Source organism: Centropristis striata, chromosome 20, assembly GCF_030273125.1.
Source record: "Centropristis striata isolate RG_2023a ecotype Rhode Island chromosome 20, C.striata_1.0, whole genome shotgun sequence".
Taxonomy (NCBI): domain Eukaryota; kingdom Metazoa; phylum Chordata; class Actinopteri; order Perciformes; family Serranidae; genus Centropristis; species Centropristis striata.
In genome coordinates, this window is record NC_081536.1 from 4,221,512 (window position 1) to 4,242,945 (window position 21,434).

Consider the following 21,434-nt stretch of genomic DNA (forward strand, 5'->3'; position numbering starts at 1 on the left):
TTTACCTTCACACTGATTCCTGGGAAGAATCTTCCATCTTGTTTTGATAACCGTTTCCAGAATCTGAAGAGCATAGTACTGTAACATGCAAGGAGGGAGAGGCATTAGGATAAAGCCTTTATGATGACACTCAAGCATCAAGCATTGTAACATTTCAATACTAACCAAAACAGTATGAAGTGAACCAGCCTGTAATAAACTTGCATTTCTAAATTGAATTGGACTGAACCACATCTTTCATGCAGATTTTGTAGTATGCAGAACATTCACTTGTAGTTTGTTTTTTTTTGGAAATCTCTACAAGCAGCATTAAGCTGGAACACTGCAGAAGTCCTGCTGTTTCTCCCAGCATCACACCAGACAGCAAAAGGCAGCAGAAAAATACAACAATCCATTAACCAGCTTTGGCTCTGATTGCTCCAACGGTGAGTTTAATAGTCTAGAAGGCATAACAAGCTCTATGTTAAATGTTCTTTTACCGAGGCTACAGACACAGTGTAGGGTTGGGCATCGAGAACTGTTTTTTGACATGATTCGGTCAAAGTGCTGCAGTGGTCAAATTATGCACAAATGCACAGTCTTTGTAGAGGAGTTTGTAAATAAAATGGCTTTCCGGAGCATTTAAATCCTCTCAGGTCTTGCAGGTACCTGAAGCTGCCACCAATGCATGGTGGGTTGTGCAGCCTTTTCAATTGACCCCAGTCGTAGTTATAATGCCCTAAAGTCAACCAACACTACGGTGTCCAAAAAAGACAAAACAATTATATTATTATAATTGTTATTGTTATTGTTATAATTGTTATTTAATCATGTGGGGGGGTTCTTCCTAAGAAACACACTCCTACAATTACCAGCCAAGTTGCACTTTACATCAATATCTGTCCAGACTGTTCCAGATATGAAGCCATGGCAGCAGACAGATGTTGCTGCAAAGAAGCTACACATTCTGCAAACTTGATGCTTCACACACATCTCTAACCCAGCAGGACTGCAGACCCCACAGTTCCAAGGTGGGCCCCTAAGATTAGTGTTCATTCAGTATCTTAGAAAATGTGAAATATGGTCACAATCTCCGGACGAGGAAAATGTTTTGCAGAGCATTATGAGGTCAGGGTGAAGTTGAATATTTTAGTATGGTTCTTGTTTGAGGTCCCAGTGACCTTGATTTTTGATCTCCAAAATCAAATCAGTTCATCCATGAGTCCAAGTTCATGCATTCCTGAGATATTGCATTTACAAGAATGGGAGAAGCAGACGAATAATGGAATACAGGCCACGTGTGACAAAATAGCTCGTCTTTTTTGACAAATTACTTTTTATTGCAGATTAAAAATTTAGCTGAAAATCAAGGTGATTTTCTTCCCTTATTACTCAATTGATAAGCATTCCAAACTACAACAATCTCATCGATGCCCAACCCTAAACCATTGGAGTCAAATGTCCCAACTCTAAAATACAGATTAAAGGTTCAAGTCTAAGGTAAGCATAAATCAGATTCCTTTAGCTGGTGTGTCATAAGGAACAGCAAGACCAACCACAGGTTATGCCCTGTATTATTTTCTGCTTAATAGTGAAGCATGAAAAAAAAAATAAAAAAAAATTACAAGTTAGTTTTTGATCTAGCATTACTTCAACTGACTGTTTCAACTGTAGGGATCATCATTTCCAGAGTACAATGATTCCAAAAATAAAAAAAACAATGACATGTAGTATAGGATGTTATTAAAGCGGGATTAACAATGTGCTACAGACAATGGATGCTGGAAGATTAAAGGTGAAATCTTCTTACAGTACACCACTGACAGGTGTCACTTGGAGTGCTGCACACATTTTCTGGCATGTTTTGTTTCACCTTTAACTGCCACACTTTGCACAAACCACCACAAGAGGTAAGAAGAGGCAAATTGCGAGCAGTGAACTGCCAAATGCTTTGCAACTTTTTAGCTGACAAAAGCACATTATTAAAGGGGGTCTGAAGAACTGAGGGGGGACAGAGGGGAGAAGAGGATGTACTGTAAAAGGAGAGAAGGTGGGGCGGGAACAGAGCCATGATCCCTACAGGTGAAATTAAGCCATCATCAGATTGTCTCTCTACAATGGAGCCTACTGACTGCAGCCTGCACCCTCCCTCTGTCCAATGAAACAGATGCAATAGAAACGGATGAACAGAATTCAGTCAAAGGGAATTTAAAAAGGGTAGACCTTGTGGAGGCCTGCCGTCAAAGCCTAGCTGTGTCATGATGCACAGGATGACACACCCCTTTTCTTCCTATTACAAGCCATAAACATAATGGAACATTGTGATTAATATCAAATAGTCACAGCTTGAATTCATGACATTGTTTCAAATATTATAACTTCTGCAGTTACTAACAAAAAGCCAAATGTTCAAAGTGCTCTTCAGATCACGCACTTTTTAAACTAATGAAACAAAAGAAATGCAGAATTCAAGAGGTGTTTACCTTTGGTTTCCTCTTTTCCTCTAATGCCCCTATTTCTTGGCAAATTACAAATTCAAAAACTAGGAAAAAAAGTACTGTTGATACATCAACTTAAGACATTAGTAATGAATGTCAGTGTTAAAAGCACTCTTACAGGCAAGCAAAAATGAAAAGGCAAATGTCACGCTGTGTACTTTGAGGAAGTCATGGATGCACTGCATTTTATTTCATGCTCAGCGCATACATTCATTTTGCATTATTGACATTAGATTTACAGATTAGGCTTGATTGTTTTAAATGTCAGTCAATTTTTGTTTTAATGCAATTGTGAATCCCTGAGTTTGTCTGAAGACTCAATGACTGGGTTCACTGAACACAGGCAGTTTGCTTTATCAGCTGAACAATCAGAATCTCCAAATAATAGACAGGAGCTAGGGGTGTAGACAATTTATCAATAATTAATTTGAAAAATCATAACGTTATTAACTAGCAATACTGGACCTAGATTATATCTGTTTTAGCTGTTTAAGTTAGTATCACTGCCATAGCTGATAACAGGGCATGCAGTGAGCATGTTTTTATGTGACAGGAAACTGTAGGAAAATGGGTGCTGCTGACCTTGATAAATTGCTGGAGTTCACTCAAACTAGTGTTATTGCCTGCAGCTTTTAACCAGATCTTAAAGTCATACTATGCAGGAATTGGGCTCACTGTTTGTAAACAAAGCAAGTAAACTTGGCCCCTCCTCCCAAGCTCAACAATAGTAAAAGCAAACCTCTGATTCATTCTAGTTTTGGATTTCTCTTTGCCTAATTGGCGTTTCACCTTTCTAAAGCAATAAAAACGGCGCTGTATTTGCAATTTTCAAAGCTTTGTGCCTAAAGGTTGACGCCCAGAAACGTCCTGATCACATCAAAATGAAAAGAAATGAGAAAATACAGGCAGAGGACAGGACCTCTGCAGATGCAGACGCCACCACCACAGTGGGTCATAATGATGACTTTTGTTTACTTCTATACTTTTCTTGAGGGTGGGCATGAATGCTGCTTAGTATACCTTTAAACGACAATGAGTTAAAGTAACAGCCTGCACAGACTGTTTGTAAAGATAGACAACATGAGAGCTCCACAAAAGTGAAGCCAAAACATCTTGATTGCCCCCTGGTGGCTGGCTGCAGTATAGGTCATAAATCCCACCCCCTCCATGTTAGTGGATGGGACATGGGCCGAAGTAAAAAAGAAAATAAATAAAGAAGAAAATAGATTCCCAGAAGATGATTTCTGTCCTTTAAGGTAGTTTTCATCATGCTGATGCATGTTCAAGTGTTCATTTGTCTCTGAATTTTAGTTTTCAATAAGTAATTTGATGTAGTAAAAAGGGGGTATGACTTATGATTGACAGATGTGATTTGGTAGACCCCAGCGTAAAATTGCATATTTTATATAAAGTCTATGGCCTGCACAACTGCTGGCCACTGGCTATGCAGATATGCCAATATATCTTACTATTAAGGTGATTGGGGCTGCACATTCTAATCTTCTACTTGACGTTGACATTTAATATAAAATATGTATAAACTTTTTTTTAATTCTCTTTTAATTTTGTGTAGTAATTCCTTGAGTGAAGCTCAAAGCAGGAGTAACCACAACTGCTTTATTTGGTATATTCAAAAACTGATAACAGAATAAATATAGCTGGTAGGATTAGCATGGTTAAGCAACATGGGTAAAATAGCAGGGGCTCATTCCCATTCAGACCCAACTGGGCAGAATCTAAAATGGCTTATTCAGTATTGTATTAGGTTACAACCAGGAGTTGACAGGCAGGCAAAGTCAACTATTCATCTGGTAGGTTCAGGTGCATTGGAATTCATTTTATCAGAAGGACAGAGGTCCTACATAGCTCAAGGGCTAGGCCATGGTGCCACTGCAGCCAGGACCATGCATTCAACTTCTGCTGGGGCCATGTGCAGCACAATATGCACTCACACTGCATAAAGCAGATTTCAAATAAAAAATACCCACTAGCATAATTTATATAATTGATTTTTTTTGTGTGTTTCAGCAAACCCCTGTAGCATAGTGTGATGTTTTATTTTGAATTTTTACAAACTGGATTTGTTAAAGCAAACACTTCCTCAAAGCACAAGTAAGTGTCTTTCCACCAATGTTTTCTGGACTGGAGCTAGCTTACTTTGGTGTTCATGTTCTGGGAGAACTCGAGGATGGTGTCCACTCTCGTCCAGGCATCTGGGTGCTCTTTTAAGTGTGTCAACACTTCCTGTGCCATTCTTTGCTGCAATACAAATATGAATGAAACTTTACATGCAAGACTGAAATGCCATGAAAAGACTTGCAGTTGCATTTTAGAAAACAGAATAACTTTAAGTTCAAGACTTGTCAGTGCTGTATTCATTATATCACCAGAGTAGAAAAGAAAGGGTATACATATAATATACCTAAGGTCAGGTGTGGGTTAAAGATATATTTACATTTGACACACACACAAAGACTTTGTGTCATATGGTTTACAAAGAATTTGCATATGCTTCTCAACGTACCTGTGGTCCCACCCCATGATATAGACAGTTCACCACATTATCCAGCAGGTTGATATCCAGTTTCTGGTTGAAGTCCAGCAGCTGCTGTGCTGCATGGTCTGCTAACATTGTCATAATTGCTGGCATAGAGCTCTGCAACAAGGACAGCAGAGGGAGGGGGTTATGAGTGCACACAACACGTTCAACAGGCAAAGTCATGTGAACTGTGTCTTTAGAAACAATTCCAAACAGCTGACCACTAAACAAACATCCCCTAGACCCACCAGAGCTGTCATTAATAAGTTAAGCTCATGGTGTCACAAGTCTGTCACTGTTCAGGAAGTATGCAAAGGAAAGGAGAGCTCTGTCAGTGGACTGGGTTTAGAAAACTGCAATTTGGCTAAAAAAAAAATTTTTTTTTAAATGTGGACACAGTGATCTGGTCTACCCCAGGAGAATGGACTTAAGGACTAAGTAGGAACTCAGGCAGCAAAGACAAATTAACTTAATTATCTCACAGAGTGGCTGGTAACACTAGACTTGTAACATGAAAACATCAGGTAACCTTAATTTCACTGGTGACAGGAAGGCTTTCAACAGACTGGCAACACACTATCTTGCCAAAAATGGGTTAATATTGATTTGTGAAACGGCTGTGCACATCGTTCTTAAAACCAAAGTCAATTACAGTTCATCGTTCGTTTAAACAAACAACTGAATAGATTTAAACCCAGAAATAAGCAGGCAGCTCCTGTCCAGTCAGCCGACTCTTTTCTACTAATCAAGCACTTCTTTCTATGACCATATTAAACCTCTGAAGTCCAGGAGATTTTGGTTCAAATTTGTCAACTTCCTATGCATTCATTTTTAGTCTGTGTTTAGCATCTTTCGGTCTGTCTTTACATCACATGCATGGCTCCTTTTTCTCGACACAAACTTGGCTATCAGTCAGCTATTTCATTTTATTTTAAATAACAAAGTATAAAGCTGCCAGGAACCGAAAATACAAACAAAAGACACAGGTGTCTTTGGAAATGTACCTTATTTTTTATTTAATTTTTTACCATTTATACACACCAAAACAGCAGAAAACAAATAATAATAAAACTACAAAACGGTCTATTTGCATGTGAATTAAAAACAGTAATAGTTTTCATTGTAGAAAGAAAATTCACATTTTAAAAAAAGGTCTAGAAACTTAAATGGCACACTGTGAAAGCTCCTATGATTTGCACTTTCAACTGGCTTTCTCAGCTTGTCTACATATCATATATAAACAAAGTTATGACTGTAAAACGTGTATTTTCAATAAATAGATGGACTCCAGAGGGTTAAGAAGGTTAAGCGAGCCACGTGCCGGATATACTGGGCGACGTCACGTTGTTTACATCTGCAAGTGACGGAGTTCACTCCTCCAACCATCAACACAAGCAGCAGACAGCCATCCGTGGTTAAACAAACTGAATAATGAATGCAGCTTACAACTGTGTTGACAGTTACTAGCATTACCCATAATGTGGCTAACGCAAAAAGCGTGCACTTAGCATGCACTAGCGCACAGAATACAAAGTGCTGGCATTAGCTTTTTCCGCTATATTTGCAGCTAACTGTTAGCAGTGTGTCGCACAAACAGTTCACATGTGGTCCTTCACTGCTGACTACAACCACTCCCACCAACCAAGGAGACCAGGAACTAAGAGCGCCCATACATTAATTTTTACTCACTGTGTTATTTATTTCACACTGTTATGGGTGAGTTGGCGCTTTTGCATTTGCAGCTTACACTCCGGGAGGACTGACACTATTGGTTTGAGCCAATATTTATATTTTACATTTCCATTACGCAGAGATAAAGTTAACACTCACACACACACATACACACGAGTGATGCTGCTGTGGTGGGAGAGGCACGGATTTAATCGTACAGCGTTTGGTAACTTATTCATCTGCAGTGTCGCATATGCAGCCTCGGTTAGTTATGCATTTAGTTAGGTTAAGTTAAAGCACTTTCTCTGGCAGCCACCGGTATAGCTAATCCTTAGAATAAAGTGGCAAATCCTTAGAATAAAGTGGCAAATGCTAGGCTAGCAGGCAGGCAGGCAGGCGGGCGGTCGATGGCTTATTATTTAAGGTTATCCCGCAGATTATTTGCATTCTGAATTAGCGTGTCTTTGCAGGAAAACATCACGTTATAACTATAAGATAACACAATAAACCACAATGCATTTTATTATCCCTGCACAGGTAAAAAAAAGCCAAGAAATGTTTGCAGGTTTTTTTGCACTTCACCCCCAGTTACCTACCTAAAGTCCAAGGCTCTGACTGAAAAGAGTGGCGTTTTTGTTGCCAAAGAAGCTACTAAAAGATTGAGTGAGTACTTCAGTATCACTGTTGATTTAAAAAAAAAAAAAAAAAAGGTTTCCTATTTGTGCAGCGTTGACTATCTCCAGCTCCAGCAGTGAGTGATGTCTGGCTGCTAAGAACCACTGATGTGGATTCCAAAACTACTATCACGGCAAACCCAGCAATATGTTCCTCCGACACATTTTACGCAACAAAGTAAACCTTAATTCACTAATTAATTCGTTACTCTGATAATTTTCCAGCGGGGCGGTGTAGAGGTTGTGTGCCTGCGCCTCCTCTTCTCCTCTCTCAAGCAACTAACTCGCAACCGGTTGAAACCGGTTCAGACTGGGAGATTCCATCTCGGTTTAGTTTTCAGCCGATGGCGCCGCGTAAAGTTTGGACTGGGGTTACGCCCACACCGCGCTGTGATTGGCTGCCGCTTTGGCGGAGACTCCCTAGCCGGCGTCCTATTGGCTGATCGACTTGTCAGTTTATTTCAATTCGCTCAAGCGCCCACGCGACTACTCCGCCCGGAGAGAAAAAGAGGGCAGACTCCCATGCAGAATGGACTTGTACATGACTCCGCTTATCAGAATAGCAAATAAGTAAGCGACCACTGTTTATTGCTATTTCTGAGGGTCAAGTTATACAATACCTCCTTTCATATTAAAGCTGCATATAATTACTGTACGTGCGTATAATATGATGCGTAAAACTAATGCCGTGTAATGATTTAAAGCACTTAGACTCTCTGTGGAGGCTCTGGCACTTTTAATCGCAATATATATCCCCCGAAAGGACAGTGGCTGTCTCATGCAGGTACTCTGTTGGGTTGAATGATGTGATAAACCGCAAGTACCATTCATTTGCCTGTTGCTTGTAAGCTGGTAATTTTCCACCAGCCACGAGTGGGAGTGGTTACATGATCATGAACGCACGGGGTTAGAAAAACGACCTGGAGGAGAATTTGTTCCCCGAATGGACAACAGTGGCAAAGTGAACGGCGGACTTAATAAATATACAGTGACAGTAGCAGCAGAGACAAGAAATGTACCAGCGCTGGCTGTATTTCGCTTCTTCAGAGCCATATACAGCGTGCACCGCTGTCAATTGAGGATGCAAACATGACAGCGTTTTTTTTCTCCTTTGTGGTCACGTGGTCCAGCGCGCTACTTGATGGAAAAATACTGGATTTGGTGTGTAGTGGAGACAGTACACAACCCTGTAAAGTCATTCAGGGAGGATTTTTCGAAGGGCGTTTGAGTCTTTACCCAGCAACACTGTCTACCACTCATTTCTTTATGTCTCAGAGACGCATAGAAACATGTACAAATCATTTATGTCAGTCTTAAGTAGTCTGGGGCTGTAATGCTGTTTGTGCTAAGTCATCTCATTTCAGTTTTTGAAGTGCATGTTGGATTTGGATTGGAAAATAAATGTCATTTTGTCATTTCTTGTGTTATGTTTTTATATTTTTGTATATGTTTTAATTGATGGAAATGTGAAGTTGCAACAAAACCTCTTATTGGCTTAGTTTTGTTGTTTCAGAGTTGCACATTGTTTATTATAAGACATGCATTATAATTATTCTGTTATGCACACAATGCATGGCATAATGCATTGCACGACAAGTGGATGACAGTGTAGTAAATTGCAGAGTATCATTGTGCCTCACACAATCCTTCAAAGGAAGTATAACCTATATTCTCACTGATTTTATTGATGAAAAGTTAAATATAAATACAGAATACTATCTGAGATGTAAGTTATGTCATCTCACCTACTGTATCTGTTCACTGCTGGTTTGTCAGTGTCCTTGGATCAGTCTCACAGTCCAGACAGTTGGCCTATATCCGAGCCTTTGTTATTAACAAACAAGATTTCAAAGCCTATTATCTATGTGTTGATTCATGAATGCCATTTGTTTTGCCCTCCATGCTGTCACATTCCTAGAATCTTCTAGCGCTGGAAAAAATAGAGAAAACACACACTTCTGGACACAAACGGGTCAGCCCACTTTTTTTTTTAGGAATACAGTAGTCTTAGAAAAATCAGTGTCTGAAGTTCAACTTCAGATAAAGAGATAAGACATGTTCTTTATAGGTCTATACAGCACTCTGTCTTGTGACTATTTGCTGTTTTAACTGTTGTGGTTTATTATTTACATATGCAGCATGTTTACAACTGATATCACATATGCAATCAAATAAGCATGCAGGGTGGACTGGCATATCTTGCATTATGTTTTTATCTAATCCACTGTGTAAATATTTTCCACCCAGTTCATTTCCCACATTCCCAAAAACATATTTATCAATACAAATTATTAATAAACATGCAAAAACATATATGCATGGACCTTCAATCACATGCATGCATTATAGAGAATGTATCAAGTATAAGCCAGTGATTAAAATGTCTCAACTCATACCATAAGGGGAAAAAACAATATCACCTACTATACTCAAAACATCAGCTGTATTTTTAGACCAGCATCCACTAATGCCCTTCAATTAAAGTAGGCCATACTTTCTAAAGTTCACATCAGTCTGGTGAAATTAAAAATAAATGTAGTACTATGAAAATCCACGTCACTTCATTGAGTCACCGCTGCCTGCAGGCCCTCACTGTCAGCACTACTGAGCTTCTCTCTTGGTGCAGTGCTGGAATTTATTGTTACACACATGTGAAGTTTGGAGGTAAGCAACCTCAGTCAGGCGTAGGCTGGTTAAATCTTGTTCTGTCTGGTTAGGGCATGGTAGACCATTTACATATATTATCATTGCACCACTCTAGGGGGCTGACCTCCATGTGGCAATCAACTTAAAAGAAACTTGTGATTTGTTTTACTGGCTCATACAGCTGTTGGCATATTCTGCTGTAAAAGGAGAAATGAAAACTGATGCACTATTTAGAGGTATTGCACAATAATACCAAAGTGACAAAAAAAGTCAACATACTGATTATATTGGAGATCTCCTGGACTGTTTTAAACTAGACGAATTCTATGTGGTTATACTTGCTGATAGTTGGTGCATGGAAATAAAAATAAAATATAATAAAAATAAGAATACTTTTGATTAACCTGCTACTCCACTCCATGCTTCTGTCAGGACATTATATAAACAAATAACAGCGCCATCTTCTGCAACTCAAAGGTTTGGTAAGGCTGCATTTAACATGTGATCCTGGAGCGCCCCCTGCTGGGGAAATGACAGACCTGAATATACTTTTTTTTTTTAGGGTTTTAGGTTTTTAGTTTTTTTTAAACATATGTTTATTGCACATTTTGTTAATTTACAAACGGTGAACAACATAGAACCAGAAGGCACATACAAGAAAAAATAATAGCAATAATGATAGCAATAATTATGATAAAAAATAAATAAATAAATAAAAATAATAAATAAATAACTGGGGAAAGAAAGAGAGAGAGAGAGAGAGAAAAAAGGGGGGGCCTTTATAACCACAAAATAAATAAATGAAAAAATAAGTAAATAAATATATACATACTTATATCTATACACACACACAGATACATATACATGTCCGTAAAGCTCTAAATGTGTATGCTAAATCAAGATAAAATAAAAAGATAAAGATAAATAAATCTTCAGTTCAGCTCATCATTCCAGCCGTCTACTTCAATATCATTTTTCTCAAGGAAATTACAGAAAACCTTCCAGATTTTCTAAAACTTGTCAAGCTTGTTTTTCGAGGTGTAGCTTATTTTTTCTAAAGCCAAGTAGAAAGACATCCCTGTTAGCCACTGTGAAGTAGTACAAGGTGGTTTTTAGGTTTTTGTTTTTTTTTAGGTTTTATTTTATTTGCACAGTTAGAATTACATAAAATGACAAAAATAACATATAATGTAAAGTGCAGGGAGAGGCAGAAAACCCTGATGGGCTTATTTATTTAAAGCCTCCACCTAAAATTTCATAGTTATTAGAAAGTAATAAACTGATAATAGAAAAAACAAATGTATAACATCAACAAGTTATAATGACAATAACAAAAACAATTAAAAACAAAAATGAACATGTTAAAAAAGTGTATTTGTTTGTGAATAAGAATTTTAAGACAGCAGTTAAATGAGCTTTTAGACATCTTTTGAAGCATTTGACTTTAACAGTATCTTACTGAGAGACACTAAACCAAGATTATAAAGTACACGCAGTGGTGGAAAGTTACTAAGTACATTTACTCAAGCACTGTATTTAAGTAAAATTTTGAGGTACTTGTACTTTACTTGAGTATTTCCACTGTGTGTAACTTTATACTTCTACTCGACCACATTTAGAGGAAAATATTGTACTTTTTACTCCACTACATTTAGCTGACAGCTTTAGTTACTTATCATGTCAAGATTTAACATAAACAAACATGATGCATTTTAAATGATTAGCTATTTTTATAAATGAAACCTTTAATGATGAAACATTGTTAAAATGAGCCCTTCTTTTACAAAATTAAAGCACTGCTTACATAGATGCATCATTACAAATAATCTAATAATATATTTAGATATACACTACCGGTCAAAAGTTTTAGAACACCCAATTTTTCCAGTTTTTTATTGAAATTCAAGCAGTTCAAGTCAAATGAACAGCTTGAAAGGGTACGAAGGTAAGTGGTGAACTGCCAGAGGTAAATAAAAAAAGGTAAGCTTAACCAAAACTGGAAAATAATGTACATTTCAGAATTATACAAGTAGGCCTTTTTTCAGGGAACAAGAAGTGGATTAACAACTTAACTCTATGGAGACTTGGGCCATTTTGTCCATTTTTAATTATTTTCATGTCTTTGTAAGTAATTTTTTGTCTTTTTTTGGTCATTTTGTGTCTTTTTTTTGTCATTTTGTGTCTTTTGGTGTCTTTTTTTGTCATTTTGTGTCTTTTTTTGCTCATTTTGTGTCTTTTTTTAGTCCTTTAGTCCAACATAAAATGTGATTTTGAATCTTTTTTTTACTTTCAAAACACTATCATGCTCAATAAAGAATTTTAAATGTTGCAAATGTGCATTCATTTCAGAGTACGCTGAGACATTAAACTGCATCATTTTCAATTAAATTCTGGAAAAGTTGGTGTGTTCTAAAACTTTTGATCAGTAGTGTATATACATCTGAGTGGGTCCATTCTGCATAATGAATACTTATACTTTTGATACTTTAAGTACATTTTGATGTTGATACTTTTTTATTTTTACTTAAGTATGTTTTGAATGCAGGACATTTACTTGTAGTGGAGTAATTTCACAGTGTGATATTTGTACTTTTACTTAAGTAAGGGATCTGAATACTCTAGCTCTGAAACTAAGCTAATAGCTTTGTATCCACTACACTACTGGAAAGTATTTCATACAACTTAAAGTCCAAAATCCTGAACTATCCCTTTAAGTGATGTTTCTTCAATTAACATTGTTTAACATTAGGTGAAAGTCCTTGGTCTGTTTGAGTCTGTTTTATGGTTATTACAGCCATTGGACGGCGCCACCAACAATACTCATTATTATCTAGCAGCCCATTGAATCAATGATCTCAACCTCACAGACCTACTAGGAGGTAGATTAGGCCCCCAGTTGCCCACACTTATGAGATGATAACCATTGATAAGTTGGTATTAGTACTTTTACTTAAGTGAGTGATCTGAATACTTCTTCCACCACTGAGTACATGTAAATTATTTTATAAACCAAACATAGTGGAAACAAGACAAATGTTTTGAATGTTCTACATAAAAGAAACTGAAGTAAAATCAGAACCTGGTTCTCCTGATCTCCTATATTATTATTCAGTTTACCAGGCAAACAGGTTACAGACAATTAGTTGACAATAGACACCAACTTTATTATTATTATTATTATTATTATTATTATTATTATTATTATTATTATTATTATTATTATTATTAATAATAATAATAATAATAATAATAATACAGTTAATCTGTATAGCCCTTTCAAGACACCCAAAGACTCTTAACAGGCTATAACATATACATAAACATACATAGACAGACTTCAGATGGAGGTTTTCTATCTAATATGTTGCTGAATCTTGTCTACATAGGAATATGAAGCTATATTCTTTAAGGGTGGTATGAAATGGATTTCACCCATAAACAATGTAGCTACGTAATCCTCTTCCAGTCTCAGTTGTTGAATTATACATATTATTCACATTACTTAGTGTTTATTGTGACCTGCTCTTTATTGTGCTGTGATTCCAAAACATGTCTCAGAAGGTGTGTGCTCTCCATTTTAAGCCCAGAGAGACTTTATACATTTTATTTTTGTTTGAGTAGTTAGAATGTTAGAATATAGCTGTTTTTAGTTGAAACTCTGCAAGTGTATTTTTATTTATTTATTTTTTACTATTTTTTCTCGTTTAATTTCCCTTTTAATTTGAAATGAAATCACATTTGAATATAGTTCATTTAATGATATTTCACAAATGTAACTACACCTCACTTCTGAAGCTTTTAGACCATAATTATTGTCAATTGAAAAATGCACTCTAGAATGTTAACAGTCTCCATGTGAGAGTGAATGTCAACAGCTAGTTTAAATCCAAAGCCCTGATGTGTCCTTTTGATACACTGATTGATACATACGGGATGGACAGCTCTATAAACTATGAATCTGCTGCGCATCACAAAGCAGGATTGCCTGAGAACAACTGTTGGAACATGACGGTATGAATGGACTAATGCAAAAGTTTAGCCATATTCTGTGTCAATGTTCACAGTATTTGCCACTTTCAAATGCTGGTTTTGAATAAATGTTTTGCCCTGACAGACGATAAAAATCTTTCCGAACTTGGGCTTCAAATTTCGCCATTCTGCTGAGGATCTGCTCATCATGTCCTTAACTTTTGGAGATGTCATTAGGGTTCAGGTGACTTTATTACACACTGCTTTCATAAACAAACTTAACTCATTTTAACCTTGAAATGTCTTCACCACGGATGGGTAGCTTAAATGCTGCAGGGGGCCACAGGTTTTCATCAACACTACCACAGGGCCACATATAGGAGCGTGCACTTAACCAGATATGATGAAACTGCAATTTTCAATATGTTTACAGTGCAGTAACTTAACATATTTCATGCTCAAATGCATGTATAACAGTATAAATAGGAATACAAAACGTTTTAAGCAAATTAAAAATAACCACTTACTGTGATTTCTTTCTTTTTTTCAGTGCAAGAACAGCAGACCAACATTAATTGCATGAAGTCATTTTGTGCATTTTTACACTGCACTTTTAAGATTTCATGCTCAAATGAATGTAGTTGTACTGAGCAAGGTTATTATAGTTAACGAAAACTAACGAAATAACAAAAACTAGAATTGAAAAAACATTTTCGTTAACTGAAATAAAAATACGTTTTTTAAGAGTTTTTAAAAAACGATAACTAACTGAAACTGTATTTTGTGGTTACAAAACTAACTAAAACTAACTAAAATTATAGTGAAAATGTCCTTTGTTTTCGTCTTTGTCAACTTTTTTCATACGTAATTCTTTTGGTTGATATTAAATCTATTTAATCCATCTGGTTTTATGACTTAATAAACTTATTGGGGCTGAGATGGATCAGACAAAGGAAACAAAGGAAACATTTATTGTGATCTTATTGAATCTGGCACCCAACAAATACCCCATTACAAAAAACCTAAAACTAACACTAAAACTAATAAAAACTATACTAAAACTAAGCATTTTCCAAAAAATATAAACTAATTAAAACTAATGAACTCACTCTTAAAACTAACTAAAACTAACTGAATTTGAAAACAAAAATTGACAACGAAATTAAAACTAAAACTAATGAAAAATCCAAAACTATTATAACCATGGTACTGAGGGCCACTTCAAGAGTGTGTGCGGGCCGTATGCGGCCCCCGGGCCTCCAGTTGCCCATCCCTGGTCTTCACTGTTCTTCACTGTTTAGTAAAGATGTGAAATTTTCTTTTTTAACTCAGAAAATAGTGAATCATGGAGTCGCACATGGCGAGGTGACTTATTCCAATGTTCATGATGCTGCTGTGGCCCTGAATAAACTGAAGGACATCAAATGCTTCCTCGTGAGTCTAATAAACCCCTGGGAAACCAGCAAGGATGAAAGATCAGAAGACCCCTGGCAGCGACCCCCCTGTCTCCAACAAGATATGTTTAAAGAGCAACAATCAAAGAGGCGGCCCAGTCTGCTGGACACACCGTATCCACCAGCTTACAGCCAGGTAATGAAGCTTTTCAACTTGTGGAAGTTTCCTTTTTTTTCTGCTTTTCTGATGGATTCAAGCCACCTTGACTAATTCACGTCTGTTTTCCTTTTTTCAGAGTGTGTGTCTTCGTATAAGTCACTTGCCAAAACTTTTAGAAGAAAGGTACCAGCTGCTCAGCCTCCTCCCTATAAGCACCACCGATGTGAAGGTACTAATTCTTAACCCATAAGAACCTATGGTGACACGGGTGTCACAAACATTTTAAATGTTCTAGTAATGTTCATGTATGTTTTCTCAAGTACATAAGTGTGTTTTTCAGTGTTGTACAGCTACAGTAGCTTGTTGAGAAGCCGTCCAATGAGGCAGTGTTATTTATATGTATGATATATGTTATGGAGATGAAAACAAAAATGCAAATGGTTATTTGTCTTTATTTATTATTGATTTATTATTATTTTGTTACTTAAAAAGAAATCTGAAAAATAATTTGTTGTCTAACAGCACTATTAATGTCACAATTTTGATAAATGTTGTGGAGATTCAGAGAAAAAGGCAAATTTGTGTTTCTGTAAGGAGGAAAGGTGTCTAGTTTTTCATTTGAAAATAAGCAATACTATAAACATAAATACCATAAACATATATTGTAACATATATGTCACATCACAGATCTTTTTTTTAAATTTAATAATTGTGTTCTATGTGGTTCACTTGATCTGTGGTAGATCCCCTATAATTTTCCTTTAAGGATAACTGGTTCTGGGTTCTTATGGGTTAAACTGAAGTGAGAAATAACCTCCCATATATAGTGATATAGTTTTCATTTGAATCAGAGCATGATTCACTCATCCATGCATTTCTTCAAGATCAGTTTCACTGGGGCTGTCTACAGAAAGTCTTAGCTGACTAATACTCGTACGATTTTGTTGACTAATTGATTGGATTAGTTAATTGCAGTGGTGGAATGTACATAAGTACATTTATTCAAGTACTGTACTTAACCCTTTATCAGGCAAAGAACTATATTTGGTAACTTCAGGTAATATTTTGAGGAAAAAGTTGCAAATTTACTAGATTAAAGTGGCAAATCTACAAGAAAAAAAGTTGCAGATTTAAGAGATTTAAAGTGGCAAATCTATGCGAAAAAAGTCGCAGGTTTACGAGAAAAAAGTGGGGAAAAAAATCAACTTTTTTTCCCCCAGATTCACCACTTTTAATCTCATAAATCTACGCATTTCGTAGATTTGGCACTTTAATCTCGGAAACTTTTTTCTCAAAATATTATTTAAGTATGTTTTTTTACACATTCTGGCTGTATGTAATATCCTCCAATAGTCTGTAGGGTTGAAATTTGGAATTTGCAAGTATTTCAATGAGTGCCCTATTAAGGGTTAAAAGCAGTTCTGAAAAAGTGAGTTTTGACAAGTTTTTTGAATGTGGGTGGGTCTGAGCAGTCTCTGATATTCTTAGGAAGAGACTTCCTGAGGGAGGGAGCGGCTATTGAGAAAACTCTGTGGCCCCAGGTCTGGTAGATAGGCCAAAGTTGCAGATTTACGAGAAAAAAGTGGGAAAAAAGCAACTTTTTTCTCCCAGATTCACCACTTTAACCCCTTAATAGGACACTGTAGATAATTTTGTAGGGTATTACATACAGCCAGAATGTGTAAAAAAGACATACGAAAATAATATTTTGAGAAAAAGTTTACGACATTAAAGTGGCAAATCCACGAGAAAAAAATGCGTAGATTTGTACTGTACTTAACCCTTTATCAGGCAAAGAACTACATTTGGTAACTTCAGGTAATATTTTGAGAAAAAAGTTGCAAATTTACTAGATTAAAGTGGCAAATCTATGCGAAAAAAGTCGCAGATTTAAGAGATTTAAAGTGGCAAATCTATGCGAAAAAAGTCGCAGATTTACGAGAAAAAAGTGGGAAAAAAGCAACTTTTTTCTCCCGGATTCACCACTTTAACCCTTAATAGGACACTGTAGATAATATTGGAGGGTATTACATACAGCCAGAATGTGTAAAAAAAGACATACGAAAATAATATTTTGAGAAAAAAGTTTACGAGATTGAAGTGGCAAATCCACAAGAAAAAAATGCGTAGATTTATGAGATTTAAAGTGGCAAATCTGGGAGAAAAACGTTGCTTTTTTCTCGTAAATCTGCGACTTTTTTCGCACAGATTTACCACTTTAAATCTCTTAAATCTGCAACTTTTTTCTTGTAGATTTGCCACTTCAATCTAGTAAATTTGCAACTTTTTTCTCAAAATATTACCTGAAGTTATCAAATAGAGTTCTTTGCCTCATAAAGGGTTTAGTACAATTTTGAGGTTCTTGTAAAATGCAAGAACTTGAGTATTTCCACAAATGTAACTTTATACTTCTACTCAACTACATTTTAAGGCAAATCTTGTGATTTTTACTCTACACTCTACACTACATTTAGCTGACAGCTTCAGTTAGTTATCACAAGATTTAACATAAAAAACATGATAAATTCAAAGTTATTATGCAAATTGCAGTATATTAAGTAGTTAAAATTAGCCGTACTTTTAGAAAATTAAAACACTGCTTCATAACATAATTGCATCTAATATTAATGCAATAATTTATTTAGAATCTATTTAACAATCTGAGTGGGTCCATTCTGCATAACGAGTTCTTTTGTACATTTTGATGCTGATAAGTAGAGTAGACCCCTAGTTGCCCACACTTATGGGTCGATAACCACTGATAAGTGCCCATTTAACTGAATCACAACCCCCAAATCTTATTTTTCATAAAGAAACATCCTCTCATGCATAAATTACTTTGTGAATATCAGGTGTTTTACGTCTTAACAGTTCAGAAAAACTGAAGTGAAACAATGACAAATTTGATCTTTTTAGGCGTTATAGTTATATGGTCTTATATATGGTACAATAAGGAAATTGGCTACAAAATACTCATCTTTAATCATTGCCCCCAATCACATGGTGTATAAACAACGGTAAGTAAGATAAAACCTTTTTAACCATTTTTCATCTTAAAAAAAGTTAATTTAGGTTGTTTTTTTTCTGCTGTTCTACATAATGGCGATTAGTTTTGGCCCTTAAAACAATGCAGGGGTTAATAGTCTGATAAGGACCCAATTGACTGGAATAGAAAATATAAATGAAAGACTGGTACCGGACGTTCTATCATGTCTCTAAAGTTGATCTGAGTTTCATGAGTTGGAGATTTCTGTAAGAATTTGACTTTTCAATGATGAGATGACGAGCACTTCTGTAAACTACTGAGAGAACCTCCTATTGTCAATATAGCTAGAAAGATCCAACCCCTGAATGTCCTCCAGGTCTCTGGTTTGAGGTTGTAACTTTAAAAAAAGTGGTCTCAATACAGTGAAATGGTTACTTGAATTCTTTCTGAAAGTTATGAGTTGTATTGAGTTTGAGGTGCTGTTAATTGCTACAGACACTAATATTATTATACTTCTACTCCACTACATTTTAAGGCAAATATTGTGATTTTTACTCTACACTCTACACTACATTTAGCTGACAGCTTCAGTTACTTATCACAAGATTTAACATAAAAAACATGATAAATTCAAAGGTATTATGCAAATTGCAGTATATTAAGTAGTTAAAATTAGCCCTACCTTTAGAAAATTAAAACACTGCTTACATAATTGCATCAATAATAATAATACAATAATATATTTAGAATATATTTAACAACCTGAGTGGGTCCATTTTGCACAACGAGTCCTTTTACTTTTGATACTTTAAGTACATTTTGATGCTGATACTTTTCTACTTTTACTGAAGTAAGTTTTGAACGCAGGACTTTTACTTGTAGTGGATTGTATTAATTCTGCAGTGTGGTACTAAAAATATTTTATCCCCAACGCTACTGGCCTCCTCAACTCAACATAAGTGATGCACTTGTCTCAGCGCTGAAGAGGATCTGTCTGTATTGTTGCCTGTACTGATTATTTATTTTATTTTCTAATGTCATAGTTTATTTTTATACTTTTATATCTCACTTGGAGTTTGTATCTATGTCCACTTGACCTACTGAGATGATAGTTTTGTTGTTTATTTAACTCTTTGCCTTGCAGAATGTTGTATTTGTTTTTGTTCTTTGTATTTTTTTGGGGGAATGCATAGTGGAGATTCTTGATTGATCTTGTAATTATAGTATTGTGCAATAAAATTGAAAGAAAAAAAAAAACATAAGTGATGCACTAACTTTTAACTGCTTAATTGTTGTTTTTTTCTGTTCTTAACTGCATTCTCAACTGTTGTATGTTTTTAGTGAAATTCTGTATCTTTACGGTGAGCCGAAGGCAAATTTCCACCATGGTGGATAATAAAGATTTATTGTATTGTATTGTATTGTATTAGTACATTTACTTGCTACAGACACTAATATGTTATTTATCATTTTTATGACCCTACAGTTGAAGAAGAAGTACATCTTAGTGACACTTCCTGACATCTCCATCGCTGGGAGGCTGATTGCCAGCTTAGATGACGTCTTCACTGACTCCAGACGCCTCAAAATTTCCTTTTTGTAGAAGAAGGAGTTAGAGCTTGGCCTGGATCAAGGTGCAAAAAACATGGTAGACACCTTTGCCATCACCAAAGTCAACTGTAGAGCCTCTGGGTAATACAGTGAGTGCACTAGAGCAGCCAGGCTTCTTAAAACAAGACAAAAACACAGCGTGATATCAATAAATACCTCTGTTTCTGCAGAGTTGGACACTTTGTTGCAAAATTGACTAAATTATTAAACTGAGAAACCTACTCAGAAGCTTAAAAAGCAGTTAATAGGTTTGGAGTATTGTAGTGTAAGGTTCTGCAAAGAATAAAACTAGTAGCTGTATTCAGTAATCACAAGTACCATCAAAGATAAGTTTGAAATAATTTGAGTTTAATTAATCGACACAAGGACTGAAATTTGAACAGATTTTTAGTCTGGGCAATCATCATTTTCAATGTTTTGTTGACAAACACACACACACACACACACACACACACACACACACACACACATTCTTGTACTTCTATCTTTGTAAAGGCCCTCATTAGAATAGTGAATTCCCTTTCAAGGTTATAATAGTTTTGGATTTTTCATTTGTTTTAGTTTGTTTGTTTTAATTTAGTTGTGAATTTTTAGTTAGTTAGTTAGTTAGTTAGTTAGTTAGCAGTTAGTTTTAATTAGTTTTAAGAGTGAGTTTGCTAGTTTTAGTTTAGTTTTTATTAGTTTTAGTTTTTTTGTAATGGGGTATTTGTTGGCTGGGAGATTAAAAGAGGTCACAGTAAATGTTTTGCTATATTTCCTTTGTCTTATCCATCTTCATTATTTATGAAAAAAGTTGACAAGGACGAAAATGAAGGACATTTTCACTATAATTTGAGTTAGTTTTTATTTGTTTTTTTCCGGTCCTCACTATGTAGGAAGTACAAGAACACACACACACACACACACACACACACACACACACTGTATACATTCATGAGATTCATGTTATATGTCATACATATAAGGGGGAGATTTTAAAAATCACATGACTTCATCTTTATTTTTTACTTAAGACCTCTCTATTAAAGTCACAATATTTTGGGTTTGACCATGACGTAGTAGTAGACTACTGACGTTCAAACCTGTAGGATCCGGCATAAAGCCTGTCCCCTCGTCTGCAGGTTGTAATCAGCCATATGCTGCACTTCTGCACATCAGCCACTAGATGGACCTTTGGTTACAGTTACAGTAAAATATGTCATTGCAAAGACTTATGAACATATTATATTGCATTGCAGACACACAAATTCAGACAGATACCTGGGAATTTTATCACTGTTGTATTCATAATGACTTCCAAGTGAATA

General features: G+C 35.9%; 2 protein-coding genes across 2 annotated transcripts in view; one reads left to right on the top strand and one right to left on the bottom strand.

Moving 5' to 3' along the window:
* xpo1b (exportin 1 (CRM1 homolog, yeast) b) overlaps window positions 1-7,637 on the bottom strand; it is a 44,724-nt gene extending 37,087 nt beyond the window's left edge. Inside the window, exons 1-4 of the mRNA XM_059359016.1 lie at window positions 7,284-7,637; window positions 5,002-5,133; window positions 4,635-4,736; window positions 6-78 (exon numbers count right to left, since the gene is read on the bottom strand). Of these exons, the coding sequence (XP_059214999.1) occupies window positions 6-78; window positions 4,635-4,736; window positions 5,002-5,127 (301 nt within the window). The 5' untranslated portion in view covers window positions 5,128-5,133; window positions 7,284-7,637. The remainder of the gene's footprint in view (window positions 1-5; window positions 79-4,634; window positions 4,737-5,001; window positions 5,134-7,283) is intronic.
* Window positions 7,638-13,898: 6,261 nt separating this feature from the next.
* LOC131993852 (uncharacterized) lies at window positions 13,899-20,299 on the top strand. The gene is made up of 5 exons (XM_059359909.1): window positions 13,899-14,018; window positions 14,122-14,220; window positions 15,309-15,566; window positions 15,667-15,759; window positions 20,003-20,299. Exons 1-5 carry the CDS (start codon window positions 13,905-13,907, stop codon window positions 20,117-20,119), a joined length of 681 nt encoding a protein of 226 aa, XP_059215892.1. The 5' UTR covers window positions 13,899-13,904; the 3' UTR covers window positions 20,120-20,299.
* Window positions 20,300-21,434: the final 1,135 nt, after the last annotated feature.

Excerpts from the sequence above, each read along its gene's own strand:
- LOC131993852 (XM_059359909.1), top strand. The coding sequence starts at position 13,905 with ATGTGTCCTTTTGATACACTGATTGATACATACGGGATGGACAGCTCT. Across the intron at positions 15,567-15,666 it reads ATCCACCAGCTTACAGCCAG|AGTGTGTGTCTTCGTATAAG; the intron begins GTAATGAAGCTT and ends TCCTTTTTTCAG. Across the intron at positions 15,760-20,002 it reads TAAGCACCACCGATGTGAAG|TTGAAGAAGAAGTACATCTT; the intron begins GTACTAATTCTT and ends ATGACCCTACAG.